At 37.1% G+C, this 17,896-nt stretch overlaps 2 protein-coding genes across 2 annotated transcripts in view; both read right to left on the bottom strand.

The window, feature by feature from the left end:
- Positions 1-17,896, bottom strand: part of LOC134754416 (triosephosphate isomerase) — a 279,469-nt gene that overhangs the window by 106,514 nt on the left and 155,059 nt on the right. The gene's annotated exons all lie outside the window — the stretch shown is intronic.
- On the bottom strand, positions 9,675-12,139 carry LOC134754048 (midnolin homolog). The gene is made up of 2 exons (XM_063690108.1): positions 11,188-12,139; positions 9,675-10,862 (listed from the first exon to the last, which is right to left on the bottom strand). The coding sequence occupies exons 1-2, from the start codon at positions 11,268-11,270 to the stop codon at positions 9,803-9,805; spliced, it is 1,143 nt and encodes a 380-aa protein (XP_063546178.1). The 5' UTR covers positions 11,271-12,139; the 3' UTR covers positions 9,675-9,802.

Genomic DNA, 17,896 nt, shown 5'->3' with positions numbered 1-17,896 from the left:
CCATCCTCTGGTTAGAGGATGTACGGGAGAAGCGAGTCCCACATACCACCCCCCCAATGGGCTTCCCCAGCCCGGGGGGTGAGTTCAAAGCAGCCTATTATGACGGCCTACGCCGGTTTTTTGCAATTTGAGAAACCATTATTTGTTCCTTTCTAATTTCCTGGCTTTACGCGCCCTCTTCGGCAATTAATAGCCTAATGTCTATGCAATTTAAAAAGTTTAAAAACTTGGCGCGCAGGTTTTATAATTAATTTATATATATATTATTATTTATATTATAAATTATGATACCTCATTTATTAAACAAAAATGTAAAAATATAAAAATAAAAAATACAGAAATGAGCAACGACAAGAAAACGACGCTAGTACAGGTTAGAGGTAGACGGGTTGGGTAGGGCTGCAACTCCATTGAAACCGAAGAAATGTTGGATGGATTTGAATCTGTGCCGTGTCCCACGGATACACATGCTGGTGGCTCGGATTATTGAATTCATAATTTTGGATCTTATATCTTTATATTATAAATTAGTTTAGTTTTAGTTATACTTCTGTATGTCATTTTAGTTTTAAGTTTATCACGAATAAAACATTTGATTCTTAATTCTATATAGATATATGTGCCATTTTCAACCAAAAGGGTACTTATTGTCGGTTGTCAATAAGGCGCTATTTCCATATAGCTTCAATTCGAAATCAACCATATCGACGAGCGACAATGTGGTACCTTTTGATTGAAAATGTCACATATCTTAATTATATCTTTAAACGAGCAATTCTTTTATATATCTATCTTTATATATTTCGGTGATCTCGGAAACGGCTCTAACGATTTTGACGAAATTTGCTATATGGGGGTCTTCGGCGGCGAAAAATCGAACATGCTAGGTCTTATGTCTGGGAAAACGCTCATTTTCGAGTTGTTATATATTTTCCGAGCAAAGTGCGGTCTCCCAGATATTAAGAACAATAATATGTGGTTCTGGATTGTCTATAAATTCGAAAATACTTACTTTAAATCAGAAACTGTATTTTTTTTATTAAATAATGTACCAACATTACTTACAAAATTAATATCAGAATTAGAATAGCCATTTATTAAATTGACACATGCTTAGGTAAGTACATTGTTTCAGTATTTACATTCATTGGTTTTGTATTATGTATTGAACGAAATAATTCAGACTTGAAATGGCCTGTCCTTCAGGGAGACAAACTTAATATACTTACCTATAAATAAAACAGAATGAAATAACTAACCTTATAAAACTCAAAAACGTAATGCTGGCAGCATTTCCTCGCTGTATCGCAATACTTAATTCTTTGTGCGAGGAAGCTGCCAGCTCTACGATCACCGGTGGCGTCACTTCAAATTAAACCATGAATATACATGACACAGAGACTTTTTGTGGATTTCCAAAGCTTTTAGCCCAAAGAGAAACTACTAAAATCAAAACCGATTTAGGTTTAGAGATTCTTTAGTACTCATAAGAACAATACAATTCACTAAAAATGAGGTTAAATATTAGATTTTCTTAAAATTAACATAAATATATAATTAGCATGATCGCTAGAGGTAATATTACATTGTTATGTTTGTGTATTTTTAATTTGGCTTTAAATGAACTAAGAAATTCACAATTTTTCACATTATTTGGTAGGTCATCATTATACATCCATGCTCCCTCATACATGAGGTACTCATAACTGCACAAAATACTATAAAATGTGAGTCTATATTTAAAATAAAATAAAAAACTAGGTAGGTAATGTGTGATTTTGACTATCTGCCAGCGCTATCTACCTCGATATCTATTATTTAATCTCATTAGAACTATTCGTTACTTTTCGCTAAGTTTTAATTAACTTAATGATTTAGCCTAAGCGAAAATTGCTGCAAACTTGTTATGATTCCTATAGTTCCCTATGAACTTTACTTCACAAGGATTTGATAGTTCTATAGAATGAATGGGGAAGGAGGCGCAATATTGTCGCCATTGCTCTGTTATCTTTCAAAATTTGATAGTACTGCCTAATCTGCCTATGTTCTACCATTCATCCTATCACAAAAGCGGTAATCTTATTGTAGCCAAGTCACCTTCAGACTCACATGCACCAAAGCGACTTGTCAATGTTCTAAAATATTCTAGAATTAGAAATGACTGTACGTAAGCAGTTTTTGCGTACATTTTCTCCGTTGACAGTTTTCCGTTTCCCACTAACGAAGTGTGGGAGCAAGCGCCACAAGAACTTTAGGGTAGACTAGGGACAATTGAAACACGCTATGATTGAAACAAGTCAAATTTCTCGAAAACTATAATAACTACGCATATGACGCAATACTCAGGCAACGCGGTCGGTCAGGTTGAATACTGGGCCAATAATGATCAAGCGCGCAAGCGACGCGGCAGTGTTGAGAGAAGCCGTTGAAATTTTTTTGCAGTATAAAGTGAAGTACCTGTGCTCGCATACTTTTTCGTTTATTTTTTTACGTGTGTATTTTGAGTACTTGTTTTTTTTTTGAGTTTTGGGTGGGAATTATGGATTATTTTATCTGCCATTAAACAGCGATGGAGTGTTGTTTCTAAATAATATTTGACCTTGAAGTTAAACTTGCGATATAAGGACGGTAGAAAGAAACAACGTACTCGGGGAAGATTCAAACGCTCCCCGTGTTTCGATCGTCCCCATATATAACCGACTAAAAGTATGGTAGTATTTGTATACTATAGTATTTGAAATTGTTATAGCTGAAACATTGTTACAATTGAAACAAGCTTTAGTATGAAATATGTACAAGTATATGCATTTCTATTAAAATTCTTTATCGTAATATCATATTGTTGCATTAACACTAGTTTGATTAAGCTGTATGTATAAGGTAATCGCAACAAAGAAGTAAAGGTATCGCAATTTTTTTGTATACATTCTTTAATCAAGACTTTCAGATGCTGATATACTGTAATTTTTTTATAATGTTTGCGAACTATAGTTAATCTCGTGGTGTACAGTGAGAGATATTAAAAATAGATTAGAAATAATAAGTCATTCATTTTGACGAATATATTATGGTGTTTCAAACGTCTCACATAGTGTGTTTGAATTAACACACCTGTTGGGTCAATTTAACCACTCTCCCGCATTCTCTTTGATTCCTTATCATGGCATAATCTTGGGCGGTGGGGCTTTAAAACAATCTTTATTTAGAACTAATAAGTAAGGTGTTAGTAATATAGACGCATACCTTTGCGTTACAGGCCATGAAACATAAATTGTTTCAATTGTCCCCAGTCTACCCTATCGATGTAACAATTACAAAGACATGTGCTCGCATGCCATTCTCTCGTATTTACGAGATTCATCATTTCTACATTACTTTTTATGTAAGTACTTACTGACGATAAACTTGCTAATAAGTATTAATTGACAATAAATAAGAACTGCGTGTTTGTATAAAGAATACGAGTATATAATACCATTAATACCTATGTATAACATTCTAACAATGTCTATGGATTTTAAACATAATATTCGTTTAAAAAAAACTTTTCTCTAACCCTCAATCAGGCCGAGGTAAATAGGTATGTCTCCTACAAATTACTTACCTACATAATTTTTAGTAAATCTTCTTCATTGAATATTATTTTCACGATCATCACTGGCGCCCAAAACTAATACCTTTTACAACTGTTTGAAACTTTGAATGCACTTGACCCTTAAATCATTCTACTAAAGCTTCTCTCTTACCTTTACGTTTACCCCGGATAATCATTAGCATGGGTGTATTTTCAAAGTGCGATTTTTAGGTGTCACGTGTGTTATTACTAAACCGGTTACATAAATACTTCACACTATTTTTTTATTCATGTAACACATATAAATACAGAGAGGCATAGTAGAATTAATACTGTGATAATTACCATATGCTAGAGAAAAAAAAAATCCAATTAATACTGTCTGTGTCTGTGAGACCTCTCACACTTGCGGTTCTTTCCAAAACAAGTAGCATAACTTCTTATCGGTATAGCTTACATTAAAGTTCCATACATCATTGGAAAGGTGATTAAATTTCGCATCAGATTGTGCATTACTTATTAAAAATTAACTTACTTAATGCATGTATTTACAAATATTACAATGGATTTAAATTTAGCCTATTTTATAAAGGCGTCATTTTCCTGGTCCAAATTATTTCAAACTCTCATTGATAATAAATTAGTAACTTTTATCTGATGCCTTTTATATCCTTCAACGTATATCTCCTATTTATTTCATAGCTCGTGGTTATTTTCTACAAACAACCAAAACATAGCAATAATGGCGTCATTTTCCTGGTACAGGCGTCATATTCCTGGTCCAATTTATTTCAATTAATTATTGTTTCTAAACTATTTACTTAAAATAGGTGCCTAATGTATCATTCAAACTCTATTTGGAAGGTGTTTCTTATGTCAGTTATTTTAAAATTAATATTTAATTTTGTTATTACATTAATAAGTTCACCTATCAATATATTTGGTTTTTTCTATACTTAAATAATAGAAATAACGCTTTACATACTAACTAAATTCCAACTACATAATCAATATAAAATACAATACAATAGGTATTAATAATAAATAACAATAATTAAAACTAAAAATAAACTAAACGTCTAATATGCGCCTGCACCCTGCATTGTACCCGGCTCAAAAGTTCCCATGATGCCTGCAGCATTCCCTCGCTGCACTGCAATTGAGATCTGTTGAACCAGGTACAGTCAGCTGCAGAGAAAAGGTACCCCACGTCCATACTAATTTACAGAACTTTGTATGCAGGGGGGGTGCCTTTTCTCTGCAGCTGAGGTGTACGATCCAGAGCGGGGGTCGCAGCCCTTCTCCCGTAGACGCCTCCCCAGTTCACCAATAAGACGCCGAGCCTCAGAGCCCCAGGGCCCCGCGGTTTCTATTGCCACCGGCACGAAGTCATAGCTTGATTCGAGGGCGGAGTATTTGGTGTGCTTTAGCTTGGCGGCGGATTCCGCCGCTGAGCCAGCACACCGTGAGGTTTGCCTCAGGTGGGACGCGGCAAAGGTGCTTACACAAGTCGCGTCCCACAAAAGACAGCGCCCCCTCCGCCATGGAATCAAGGTCAGTTCGTCCGGCCTTTTCCGTCGGTCGGGGTCGTCGGGCCGTGCGTCGCCCGGTGTAGATGCGGACCACTTTGCCAAGGCTTCTGAGATAAATGGAACCGGGAAGTTGCCACCATTAGCTTAATTAAGAGCTAATATTCGAGTGACAAGATCCACAGTTCCATTCGCAGATGCTAAAAAGGCAATGAGTCCTATGTCTTCCACGCGACGAATTCCAAGGCCGCCATATCGTATGGGAAGCGTCGTCTGGATCCACTGTATGTCGGTTAGATCGACGTTTAGAATGAGTTATAGGGTCGACTTTAATTCTTGATCTATTTCTTTTGCTGTTTCAGGGAATAGCCATGAGGGAGACGTCCTTAAGATATAAGTCATCCGGGGTGTGGCGAAGCAATGACGTAGTGTCATGGACACGTGAGTGGTTCCGAGCTGCCACAAGTGCATCCTTTTTAGTTCGAAGGGCGGCACTAACACCCTCGGGGAAGATGGGCGCACCTAATAGAGAGAGAGCTGCTTTGTCAACTTTTTTGATTCCCGGCAAGAATGATTGCAGAGCCAAAGAGGAGGATTCAGACATTGACCCACAGGAGAAGACCTCGCACTTCGTGGGATTTACTTCTAGCCCAAGTTCTTTGAAAGCGGGTATGAGGTTCTTCAGGTCCTCGATTATTGTCTCGGGTCTTCCGCCAATGACTCCGTCGTCAAGGTACCATACATTGAGCGGAGAATTTAATGTAATGATGGACTTATGTATGGCCAAGCAAAAGAGCAGAGGACCTAAAGGATCGCCCTGTTGGGCTCCGATTTGGGACAACACTGTATTATCTTTAAAGTAAAGATTTGTGGCATCAGAATAGCACTGATATAAAAAAGGATAGAGACGTGGTGCCAGGTCAAGGACCTCCTTTAATATGCTGTCTCTTTCGACACAGTTGAAGGCGTTTTTGAGGTCAATTTTAATGAGTGCGTTGTCTGTGTTTTCATTTTTATAAACAAAAGACCGAGTGGCATGAATTGCTGCCTCACAACCTCTAGCATATAGCAATATATCATCCCTGACAGCGTAGCAGCACAATTTGGCAGCGAGACGTCGGATAACAGTACCCACCACTTATGGGCCTTATGCCACCATCCTTCTTCAATAAAGCACATAAATTTGCGCCATGTAGGTAGGGCCTTACTTGGAGGTTAAGCATACCCTTTAATAAGAAATTGCACATGTCGGTTAAGGACTCTAATAATCTAATTCCATTATTACCCGCAGATTGTGAAGTGAGTTCTTTGAGATGTTGTGGGCGCAAACCGTCTAATCCAGCTGCGGCCATTATAGAAAGAGTTCAGCGCTTTGGATACGTCAGCTACGGTCACCGATAGAAAGGCGCTATTACGGTTTGGTTCAGGAGGTAAATGAAGTTGTCTGGAGGGTGAGGGATGCTTTTCATGTAGTGTGGTAAGTGTGGCCTCATTTGAAGGGGCTAGTGCAGAGTCGGACAGAAGTATACGGACTGCGCCCCTGAAATCACCGTCATGGACTTTAGTTTCAATAGTTCTGTATTTCGGGCATAATTATGGTTTATGCATTCAGGGAAATATATGATTGAATTGATTGAACGACAATATTTTAATAGTGACAATATTTTACTTTACTTTGGTTGTCAAAGATTTGTTTCCCTCGCTCTCAGGTACTCTTAGGGCTGAGAATGAAAATGAGAGAAAGGAAAACCAATCTTCAACACAGTTTGTACGTAAACAGTTGCCTATTATGTCGCACAGCTTACCAGCGACAAGGTTCCTGGCTCCCTTGGGTATGTGTTTCAGTACACGCACATTAGCTTTTAGGGCAGGTAAATCTTCTAATTTTGAAGTTGAATCAGGGGTAGTTGCCGAGATCGTTGCTCCTACGGGGTTTACTATCGAGTTGGGATTGGGACATACAGACGGCCTGTTCTCGATGGCTAAGTCAGCGTGGGCAATATAAAAGTTATTCTTGTCAAAATCGAAAGAAAAAATTTCATTTTAAAAATATACCCACCTACTCTTTTGCTTCGTAACTTACGAATAAGACCGTCGAAATTATCGACGTGAAATGCGGCAGCGTGATAATGTCAGTTAAAAAAAAATTAAACTGTTTATTTTTCACAAAGAACAAGAATTACAATATTCTTAGCTCTAATCTTATATTTTTAAAATTATATGGGCTAAGGGATATGGGGTTTGTTTCTTGCAATAGCCTGATGTTAAAAATTTTACTAAATTATAGCTAATTAAAAGCGGATATTTGGTAGGTCTTTAGCGCTATATGGTGATGTGATGTGATTTTAAATTGTACTTTACCTGTTTTTTTAGCATTAGAAAATGTGTAAACAATCTTGACGTGTCTTTTGATCAAAAACACTTTTGGAAAGAAGTTACAGCAAATACATATGTGACAGTTATATAGCAAGGACATATATTTACATTCTTCTGGTTCCATAAGTAATAGTTACAATTTTTTTAAAGCTATTTTCAATTAAAAGGCATGTCAAGATTGTTTACCATTTTTCTAATGCTAAGAAAAACGAGGTAGATATAAAACTAGAATTAAGTAGTATGTGGGAGGATTCTTTCTTATAGCCTGTTCCGTATCCCAGTTAACGTATCATGTCACTTGCCCAACCAAAACCCATAACTAAAAATACTTGGGATACGATGGCGATGTTTAGTCGGCATCGTTACAGCTCAGTGGCCACCTTTGTCAGCATAGAAATAACGAGGTGTTACGATATATTTGACCACTTTGGCTGTAACTATTTATTTCATGGAAACTGTAACCTAGGATGTTATGCGTATGTAGTAGTTATATTCGTAAGGGATTTATCGATATGAATGTGATTTGAGGAGTATGATTATTGTAATATCATAGAAAGTTTGGTAAATAGAAAACCTTTTCATTAATTTGCTAACATATAATGTAAATATTAATTCTGACTGGTGTTTAACTTTCTTCTTGTTTATTTTGCTGCTATTTAGAGTCCGTCCGACTCGTCCGAGCAACTCTGCACCGACTTGTTAATCGACAAAGTGTGGCAGCGATTCTATAAGGGCCACTTGCACGTTAGAATGCGGAGTTGATTTGATAGTACAGTTTAACTCGGAGTTAACCGTCAATACAAGGTTAAACTGGTATAGACGGTTAACTCAGAGTTAGTTGGCTAACCCTGAAACGTGCAAGTTGCCCTAAATGTCATATACTCGTAGGAATCTGACATTTATCGGGGCGCTCCATACGAATGTTTAAAATGTAAAAACACTAACACTAACGATTTTTTTTCGCATTAAATTCCCCCTTACCTAATTTAGGTGACATTCATCAGCCATAAATCAAAATCGATTAAGAATAACGCTACAGATGAACATGCAATATAAGAATACAAACTACATAGACAGGTAAAATAATATAAGTAAGGGTTTACAAGTAATCGGTTACAAAAATAAATAAATAAGGCAACGCGCCATACAAGAGAGAGAAAGATAAAATGTTATAAGTAAGTACCTTACCTAGTCACGTAGAAAGGAATAAAGGATCAACCACACCGGATCTTGCCATTGTAGGTATATACGCACACACTTTGCTATATCTTCAGTGCGTCAGCGTATAGCAGCGTGGCCGCCCCTTTATTTTGTGATGAACCGTCTCCCTCAAAACAATTTATCGACATTCAACAATTCAATCACATTTTCGGTTCAGTAGTTGAGCGATTCGGTCCGTTGCGCAATATTTGGTTACGTTACCATTAGATTTGGTTTATTTTCAACTGCAATCTCGTAACTGGGGCGTGTTAAATTGTCCCTCGTGTACTTTTTGGGTGCCATAACAAACAGCTAGCCGTTCTACTACTTACTTCAAATTAGAACTTTCAAACTTGTTAAAAATAGGTGACATCGAGTTATGATCTAATAATGTTCACGCCTTATTATTACTTACCATGAATGCAACAGAACGCTTGACGGACTTTCCGAGGTACAATGACTTGATTTGCTTATTACATAGTGTACTAAATTACAGGCGACTAAACGAAAGTGTTACATGTAACAATTTATTACAACATTTTATAACAAACACATTTTATGCTATAACAAATGTACATCCTTTGGCTTGTTTTTTTTTTCTATTTTATTTTGTACTTTCTTTATCTACTTAGAGTACTTAGATTACATGTTTACAGAACTCTTAATTTTGTATGTAGCTATCCTTTCTACAATTGGCTACGTTACATGCATGAAAAATATATTTTACTTTCTCTTTTATTGTAAAATTCATGTAGGTTATTTCTACCTCTACTTCTGTGGCTGATTTAAAGATAAAGAGTATTTGTATTGTATTGTATTGTAATTTGTAATTTTGTAAATGTATTTTAAACGTTGCCCTTACCTGAGCTCAACTGTTTTAAATAATGCCACTTAGTTTTAAATAGGTAACCTGAGTACTGAGTAGGTGTACCTTACCTATCTAAACTGACATGGCGCGAAGTAAGATTACTCGCGGCACGTTACGGTGTTTAGAACTCAGTAGTATTCTTGTTCTACATTATTTAATTTATTTATATAAGAACGATTGAACAGACCGCACAAAATGTGGCGTTGTTGATATACATACCTACACATGAATTAAATATGGTATAAATAATAAGTACTAATAAACCACAGTTTCGTGTCCTCCGGTATTAATAGTTTGTTGTATGCCGGCGACCCTCGAGTAGGACACGATGTCGTTAACCGCCTTGTCCTCAGGCGACAGCGGTGTGCTGCCGGCCTGAGCCCCTGCAAACGCATTCGCGGGATCGTCAAACCCGGTCGGCTCCACCTGGAATGTCACCGGAAACTCGGGAGTCGATTCAGCGCTAGGGATAACATTATTAGTTGGCACTAAAGAGGACAGCGGAGCCTGAGCTGAGGGGCTGGTGAATTCATTTCCGCTAAAAGCCGTAGGTGTAGGAGACTCTGCAAATGGATCGTGATTGGCAGCCTGACTTGTGCTTTGGGGAGGTAGCGAGGAGAATATATCGTTAGATGCTAGGTCCGGTGCCGCGTTTCGCACAAAAGCGAACGTTCCAGGATAACTCTGTTGAAGTCCGTCTATTGCTGTAAAATCGTCGTCTTCCTCTTCTCCTTCCTCTGTCACTTGATAGCCTCCACCGCCGGCGGCGTGTCCATTTGTGATACTCGGTATGCCACCTGGTAACGAATCGAACACTTTGACCTGTTTGACAGTGTGCGTTATGCCATGGACCTGTGGTGTCCGAGGGATGAATGCGGGCGCACCGTAAGCCGTCACTGCTGGGCTGTAGCCACCGAAGTCCTCTTCGAAGGTCGTGGGTGTGGGGTCGTAGCTGATCGAAGGAGCATCGTGGTGAGGGAAATACGAGGGGCTGTCGTGATGGTGATGACCACCGTGGTGGCCGTGATGGCCGTGGTGCCCGTGATGTCCATGATGCCCATGGTTTTTGTGATGGTGACCGTGATGTCCGTGATGGCCATGGTGACCATGGTGGCCTTTGCTCTCCGTCTTCTTTGTATGCACCTTCTTTACATGATGGTAGTGATGTCCATGAGGAATGTGGGGCTTATGATGATGGTGGTGGTGGTGGTGATGATGTTCCTTTTTTGGTTTATGGTGATGATGGTGAATCGTTATCACTTTTGTATGGTGGTCGTGGTGAATAAACTCGGGTACATGCAGTTTCACATGATCACTGTGAACAAGGCAAAAAAACTCGATATATAATTATAAAGATATAAATTAAGCAGAAATACTAATACAATCGTAGCTAAATAAATGGTGTAAATAATTAAAACAGTATTATAATTTGTTCAGGTTTGAATTAGTGACGAAATACTATTTAATACGCTACGCTAACGATGGTAGGAATAAATAATTTACCTTTATTAATAAGTGAAGTACTTGTACTTAAGAGTAGACGTTGAATTCGTTAGCAGAATTGCAATGCCAAATCAATCACTCGCAAAGCATAAGTCATATTTTACAATTTTATTTATCAAGCTAAATTTGTTTCTTACTGATGTTTCCCTCCGTGTCCACCGCTCTCGCCACCGTCCACCAGGAGCACCACCAGCACTGTAAGGTATTTACTCAAATCCATTTCTCAGTCTTATCACACACTTATCTAGATATCTAGACCAGCATACGAGTCCCAAGGAACACTGTAACACTACGTTAGAAATTTATTTCACATTTTGTTGTCAGTCTGTGTATACTTAATTCATTCCTAAGTTTTAGTCGTATTTGAAGCCGAGGCTACTATAGCGCTGCGAGCCCGCGCCGCACGGTCGGTGCACCGAACAGGATTGAATAGCGAAATATCGTGAGATGACCATTTATCCAATTTCACTTAAATAAACCCGTAATATCAACAAAAAGACAATAACGACCATTGTCAACGAAGCATGCAGTCAATGCAGTGAGCAAGGCACACTCTAGGAAGTCAGCGAAGCGATTACCGTTCCAATTTGTACGCTGCGAGAGTTGCAATTGCAGATTAGGAAATGGCACGTTAGAATCGTTTTTACCGGCGTTGTGTGAAATAAGTATTTCGTTACCGTTCCAAAGGAACGCATTCGATTAGTTCGCTGTGTGAACGCCGTTACCGAATTTGAAGGTTCGAATTTGCGACGCCATCAGTTAAGTGACGGCCGTCTAGAGGCTCGGCCACGTCGGAAGGGCCGTGATTACAAAACATCGCGAGGGCTTTATAAATTATCAATCGTTTTAGTCATTTTCTAGCAATAAAAAATAACTGACGGCGAGTTACATAATGAATCTTAATAAAACAAAATGGCCATAAAATATGGCCGGCGTCAGTAATAAATAACGCTTGTAGGCGTCAGTTTCGAGTCCGTAAATATTCCCAAGTGTAAACGGGTTCAGTAAAATTTAATTATATAATTCAATCGGATTTATTGATTCCCCTCCAGAAGGATATTTGTTAGTGGCTTTATAATTTTATATGACTTGCCGCCGGCACCGGATTTTGAATCAATTAACTTTTGGAAGATATATTGTTGCGCTCGCTCTTTAGTATCGATCCTAACCTAACGGATCACGTCTAAAATATGCAGTTCGATTCGAGTAGGTAAATTATGCGATTTGTTATCTGAAAGTGTGAGTTTGTAAGGTGTTTGTTACAATTTTATAATGTATAAGTACTCAAATAAAATATCTTAAATAAAATAAGTAAAATAACATACAGTAATCTTTAAAAAAACTCAAACCGACTTCAAAAAGGATAAAATATTATCGCGTTTTATATGCGCTATCAACTGAAACGTTTGATATCAATGAAAATAATCATTACAACTAGGTTTTGACAAAAACGGGACCAACTTGGGACTATATACATTCAAACAAAAAAATATATTTTCCAAATCGGTTCAGAAATGACGGGGTTCTGAGACACAAATTTTTTTACTAAAATACGGTCGAATTGATAACCTCCTTTTTTAAGTCTGTTAAAAATAAACAACAGCGCGTCGCCTTTGACGTATTTGCACTTACTCGTTCGTACTTATGTTTTAAAGTTTTAACCCTAAATCCATAACGGCGACATAATTATATGTAGGTAGTCCGACAAGAAATTATAGAAAATTATGTTTTACGTAAAATGCTTAAACATGGCAACAATTTAGTATGGAAGTTTCTTAGTTCCATTTTATTTAATCACTACATAGTATAAAACAAAGTCGCTTCCTACTGTCTGGTCCCTATGTATGCTTAGATCTTTAAAACTACGCAACGGATTTTGATGCGGTTTTTTTAAATAGATGGAGTGATTCAAGAGGAAGGTTTATGTGTATATATCAGCATTGCACCCGTGCGAAGCCGGGGCGGTTCGCTAGTTTCTACTATTTTAAGTCGCACTATACTTGACATCATACTTAAAACAAAAACACATCTCTACAATAAGAATTACGGTTCGAAATATAATGACTAGAAAGGAATGTCAAATGGTTTAAGGGTTAATGCAAGTGGGGCGTCAATGTAAGATTTACATTATATAATCATATTGGTACTTATCATATTTAATTAACAAATTTGAATAAGTACGCTTAATGGTTAGAATAGTTAGATACAACCTGACAACTGGAATATCTACATAAATAAAATATGTTCTAAAAGTATATATCGAGGCAATGGATATTATGTAGTATCTATTGCCTCGATACGATCGAGGAAACTAATATGGAGAGTTGATGGACAAAATTATACTAGGGCTATTTGGTTTAATTTTTTTATATATTTACGGCAAACGGTGACCCAGCCTAGGAACCAACTGCGCAACTTGGTTAGGGTGCTTACCGGGCACTGCGGCCTAAATAAGCACATGCACACTATGGGAAAACGTGACATGGGGCGGTGCAGACTCTGTATGGAGGCAGAGGAGACGCCCATACACATCCTCACAGAGTGCCCCTGCCTAATGCGCACTCGTGACTTGATCCTGGGTGGACATATATTGCGCCCGGAGGAGTTAAAGTCTCTCGAAACCAAAAAGATCCTGCAGCTGTTTGAAGTTGCAGGTTTGGATCGAGAGTTGTAGTAGGTGGCGATCACAATAGATCAGAGATGGTCGCAGTGATACATAGGCTCTGGAGCCTTACATAGCCCCTAGAAAAAGAAGAAGAAGAAGAAGAAACGGTGACCCATGGCTCAAGGAAAACACCGGTGTGAGGACTGGGGATTGAGAGGTGTGCACTGGACTTTAATAATTCGCCACTTATAGGTATTTCCACAACTAGCCTCGGATGGTGCAGTACAGCGTCATTTGTTTCGGCTGTTCAACTAAGGGCACGATCTCATATTAGACCCTATATCTCTTCTACAATCAATAACTCTTTAACCTTTCGTATGCTACTGTTATATTTTGGCTGTTCAAAACATAAAACATGCTTAAGTTTATTGTAGTGATTGCACTGATCAGTGCTAAAGCATACCAACGGTTAATAATAGGTACCTAAAATACAAAAAGTAATGGCCATATTGTTTAATATCATAGTGGGCCCGGCCACGTTAAGTTTTCATGCCAAGTACGTATAGAGGATTAGAGGACCGGTATGTATATCCCGATACCGAACCGAATAATAATAACCCGAAGCACACAGCTAAAATATCTGCTGCATTCTTCAAGGCAAATAGCTTCAAACAGCTTGAATGGCCTCCACTCCACAATCGCCCGATATCAACCTGATTGAGAACTTGTGGTGATATTTAGATGGCAAAATTAACAAATGTCACTCACAAGGATTCCTACTTCAGAGCTCTGGAAGAAGCTTGGGGCAATATTGACCCGGAACACCTAAAATAATTGGTATTGGTTCGAAAGCGTGTCTCGCAGATTAGCAGCAGTGTTAAGCGCAAAAGGAGGCCATACAAAATAATAGCTAATATTTGCGATTGTGCTTACTGTATGATTTAATTTGTCTAAAGCAAAAGTGCTATCGATAATTACGTTGGTAAATAAATAATTTTGATGAATCTTGAAATTTCATTTCATTGGCTAAAATATAAATGCATTCCCGTTGCCAGGGAGGTTTTGAGATTAAACAGCAACTTTTACTATGGCACCAACCCCGAAATGACGAAAAAAAAGGCATAAGGTATATAGCAGAATTCATAAAGTAGTACACATAGAAACTTTCATTTTCGTGCAAGTGTATGATTCTTTTTGTCCAGCACTGTACTTCCAAAGATAATATTGTAGAGAATTTTATGGATAATTCACGGTTTTCGTGAAAATTTATAAGAACTAATAATGGGGATATAAAAGTGAGGAGGGGGGAGGGAGGGAGGGAAACTAACTTTTCGGCGTGTTTCAACTTCTATTTATTTTTATAAACCTAAAAGCTATATGCATGCCAATTTTCGTGCTTTCTGCCAAATGGGACCATACCTCCATACTAAATCGAGTTAAGGAGCCGCAGCCACACCCCCCAATAATTCAAAATTTAAGTTGAGGCACACGTTTAATTGTTTCGGCTCGTGATTCTGGGGAGGAGACAAGTGGGAATATTATAATATATTACTTTTTGGCTCTAGGGTATAAATTTATCATGCCCTACTTTTACAATATGAGGTTAATTTTTTTTACAGAATCAATCAGATTGTTGACAAACGTAGGCTCAATGGAGGCTCAATTTGGTAAGGTTACTAAAGACTGATCATGCATAGCCAAAGTTTATTATTACGATAGAAAAATATAGTAGATAGGTAACATATTTAAGTTTTTACAAACATTCTAACATTATAAGTTTCTGATAATTTCATTAAATCCTATATATTATATTCGTAGCGTTTATAAACTATTGTTTTGATGAAAGCAAAACTAATTTGTCCAAAGTATTAGGACATGTCGTGAATGCCGCACTCCAAATAAAAGTATTTTGGATAAAAAAAGAAGAGAGTAACATCACATTTTACCGTCGTTATATCTTGGTCACAGTTACTAATGTGATGCGATGAGTGAAAGAACACGCAGTAAGAGTTAACGCCATTTGCGGTTTCTACTAACATCACATAGACATTGGGAACTAACTACTATCAGAAAACCCGCTTACGTTTTATCCTCTCAGCGTTATAACTCGTATTGCAGTTTCATTGTTGTCTTATAATATGACGGTCGTTTTCTATTGTTATCATGTTTGTTTTTTACTTACCATTGCGGAATATTACATTATTGTTTTTTACTTACCTACTTTGTTGTTTGTAATTTTTTTAATGTATTATTATTATATTAGTAAATCATTTCTTCATTCATATTATACCTAATATTACGCGTAAGTAAAATAACCTACTTGGTTAATACGATTTTAATTAGGTATAATTTGTTTAAGTAGGAGATAGGTAATACGATTTTAATTAGGTGTCATCCTGTACACCTAGGCAAGCGTATTCATGACAATATCAATTCAGCTTTACCTCTTACATTTAAAATATTATGTTAAAACTTAAGTAACATCAAATAATCCGGTCTTGATGAGAATGATAACTTTCAAGGAGGCTAGTGTGTAAATTGTTCATCTTAAGAGTAAAACTTATTATGTGTGTATTCATGTGTGTTTGTGCGCTTTATGGAATATACTATATATCTTTCTATTTTGTTTAAAATATGTATTATTAAGATAACTTAACCGAAAAACAAAAGAAAAAATGCCAAGATATATTTAATTATACCAATAAATAATAAAATAGTTTTATTTCTAGAAAATTACATAATAATTAATTATTTTGGGAACAGAAAGCCAATAGTTACTGGACCATGAGTCACATTATACAATAATATTAATAAATTGAGCGTGATAGACGTGGGTACCATATGGCTCCACGAGATGACCAGCGAGATGGCCATGCGATGGTTGAGAGCACGCACTATGGAATTGGCCCCGTGAAAATGCGTACGCACCATTGCTGGCCCACTACCCTCTCTACACGTTGGCCCATCTTAGTTGGCCAGTATGATGGCCCATCGTGTAGAGGAACCATTAATATATAATAGTTTTTGGGGAAACGGGTAAGAATGAGTAATCCGTCGTGTAATATTTACAGATAACTTTAATGAATATAATAGGAAACTAAACAAAACTAAACATTTCCTGGTGCAGCTTAGGTTGGTACTAAAATAAATACCTATATAAATAACTATATTCAAATAAATATCTAATCTGCACGAAACGCACGAATGATCCTTATATATATAAGTTAAATAAAACCAGCCATCCAAATAGCTTTCCTCCTACTCTTCCTCACCGCGATTTGGGACACAGAAAAAAACTTGTCAATTTTTAGGGTTCCGTACCTCAAAAGGAAAATAACGGAACCCTTATAGGATCACTCGTGCGTCTGTCTGTCTGTCTGCCTGACTGTCTGTATGTCCGTCTGTCACAGCACATTTTCTTCAAAACTACTGGACCAATTAAGTTGAAATTTGGTACACATATGTAAGTTTGTAACCCAAAGACGGACATGTAACGTAAACAAATGAATTTTCAACATGGGGGCCAGTTTTGGGGGCTAAATGGGAAAATTAAAAAATAAAGTTTTTCAAACTATATCGTCGTCGTGTATCGTGTATCAAATAAAAGAGCTCATTTTGAAAATCTCAGATATATTTTTCTTGTAATCTTTAAATAAACAGTTTAAAAGTTATTTAAGAAAATAGCCAAAAAATTACCATTCCTCCCCCCCCCCCCTTTATCTCCGAAACTACTGGGTCAAATTTTTTTAAAAAAATACACAAAATAGTTCTTTACCTATAGATCAACATCACCGTCTATCTTGAACATGTACCTATGTCATACTAAACTAAACAATTTTTACTTTGGGACCAACCTCGAAATCGCGAGTTCCATACACATAATTACGAGTATGCCGCTGAAACGTATGAAAAAGCTGATTTTTCGTGGCGTTTTCGTGGCGTGGTCCGTTAGTTAAAGTTTTCCAGTATTACCTGCATATTCACTTCTCAGGGAATGGTCAGATACGACAAAATCATTCTATATAGTGTTAACATTAAATAACATAACAAGGTAATCAAATTCGCAATCATTAATTATTAGCTTGATTTCGCATTGCACATGTCAATTACATAGGTACTCATATTTATACATGGACCAACTGGTTTTAGAGCATGTTTAGTTTCCATTCGAGTAAATTATAATTATTAGAAACGACTTACTTTATATTATAAAAAATCGCATTATGGTATAAATAAAAAAT

This window comes from Cydia strobilella, chromosome Z (assembly GCF_947568885.1).
Source record: "Cydia strobilella chromosome Z, ilCydStro3.1, whole genome shotgun sequence".
Lineage (NCBI taxonomy): Eukaryota > Metazoa > Arthropoda > Insecta > Lepidoptera > Tortricidae > Cydia > Cydia strobilella.
Note: the sequence above shows the minus strand (reverse complement) of the source record. Positions and strands in the feature narration are given on the sequence as shown.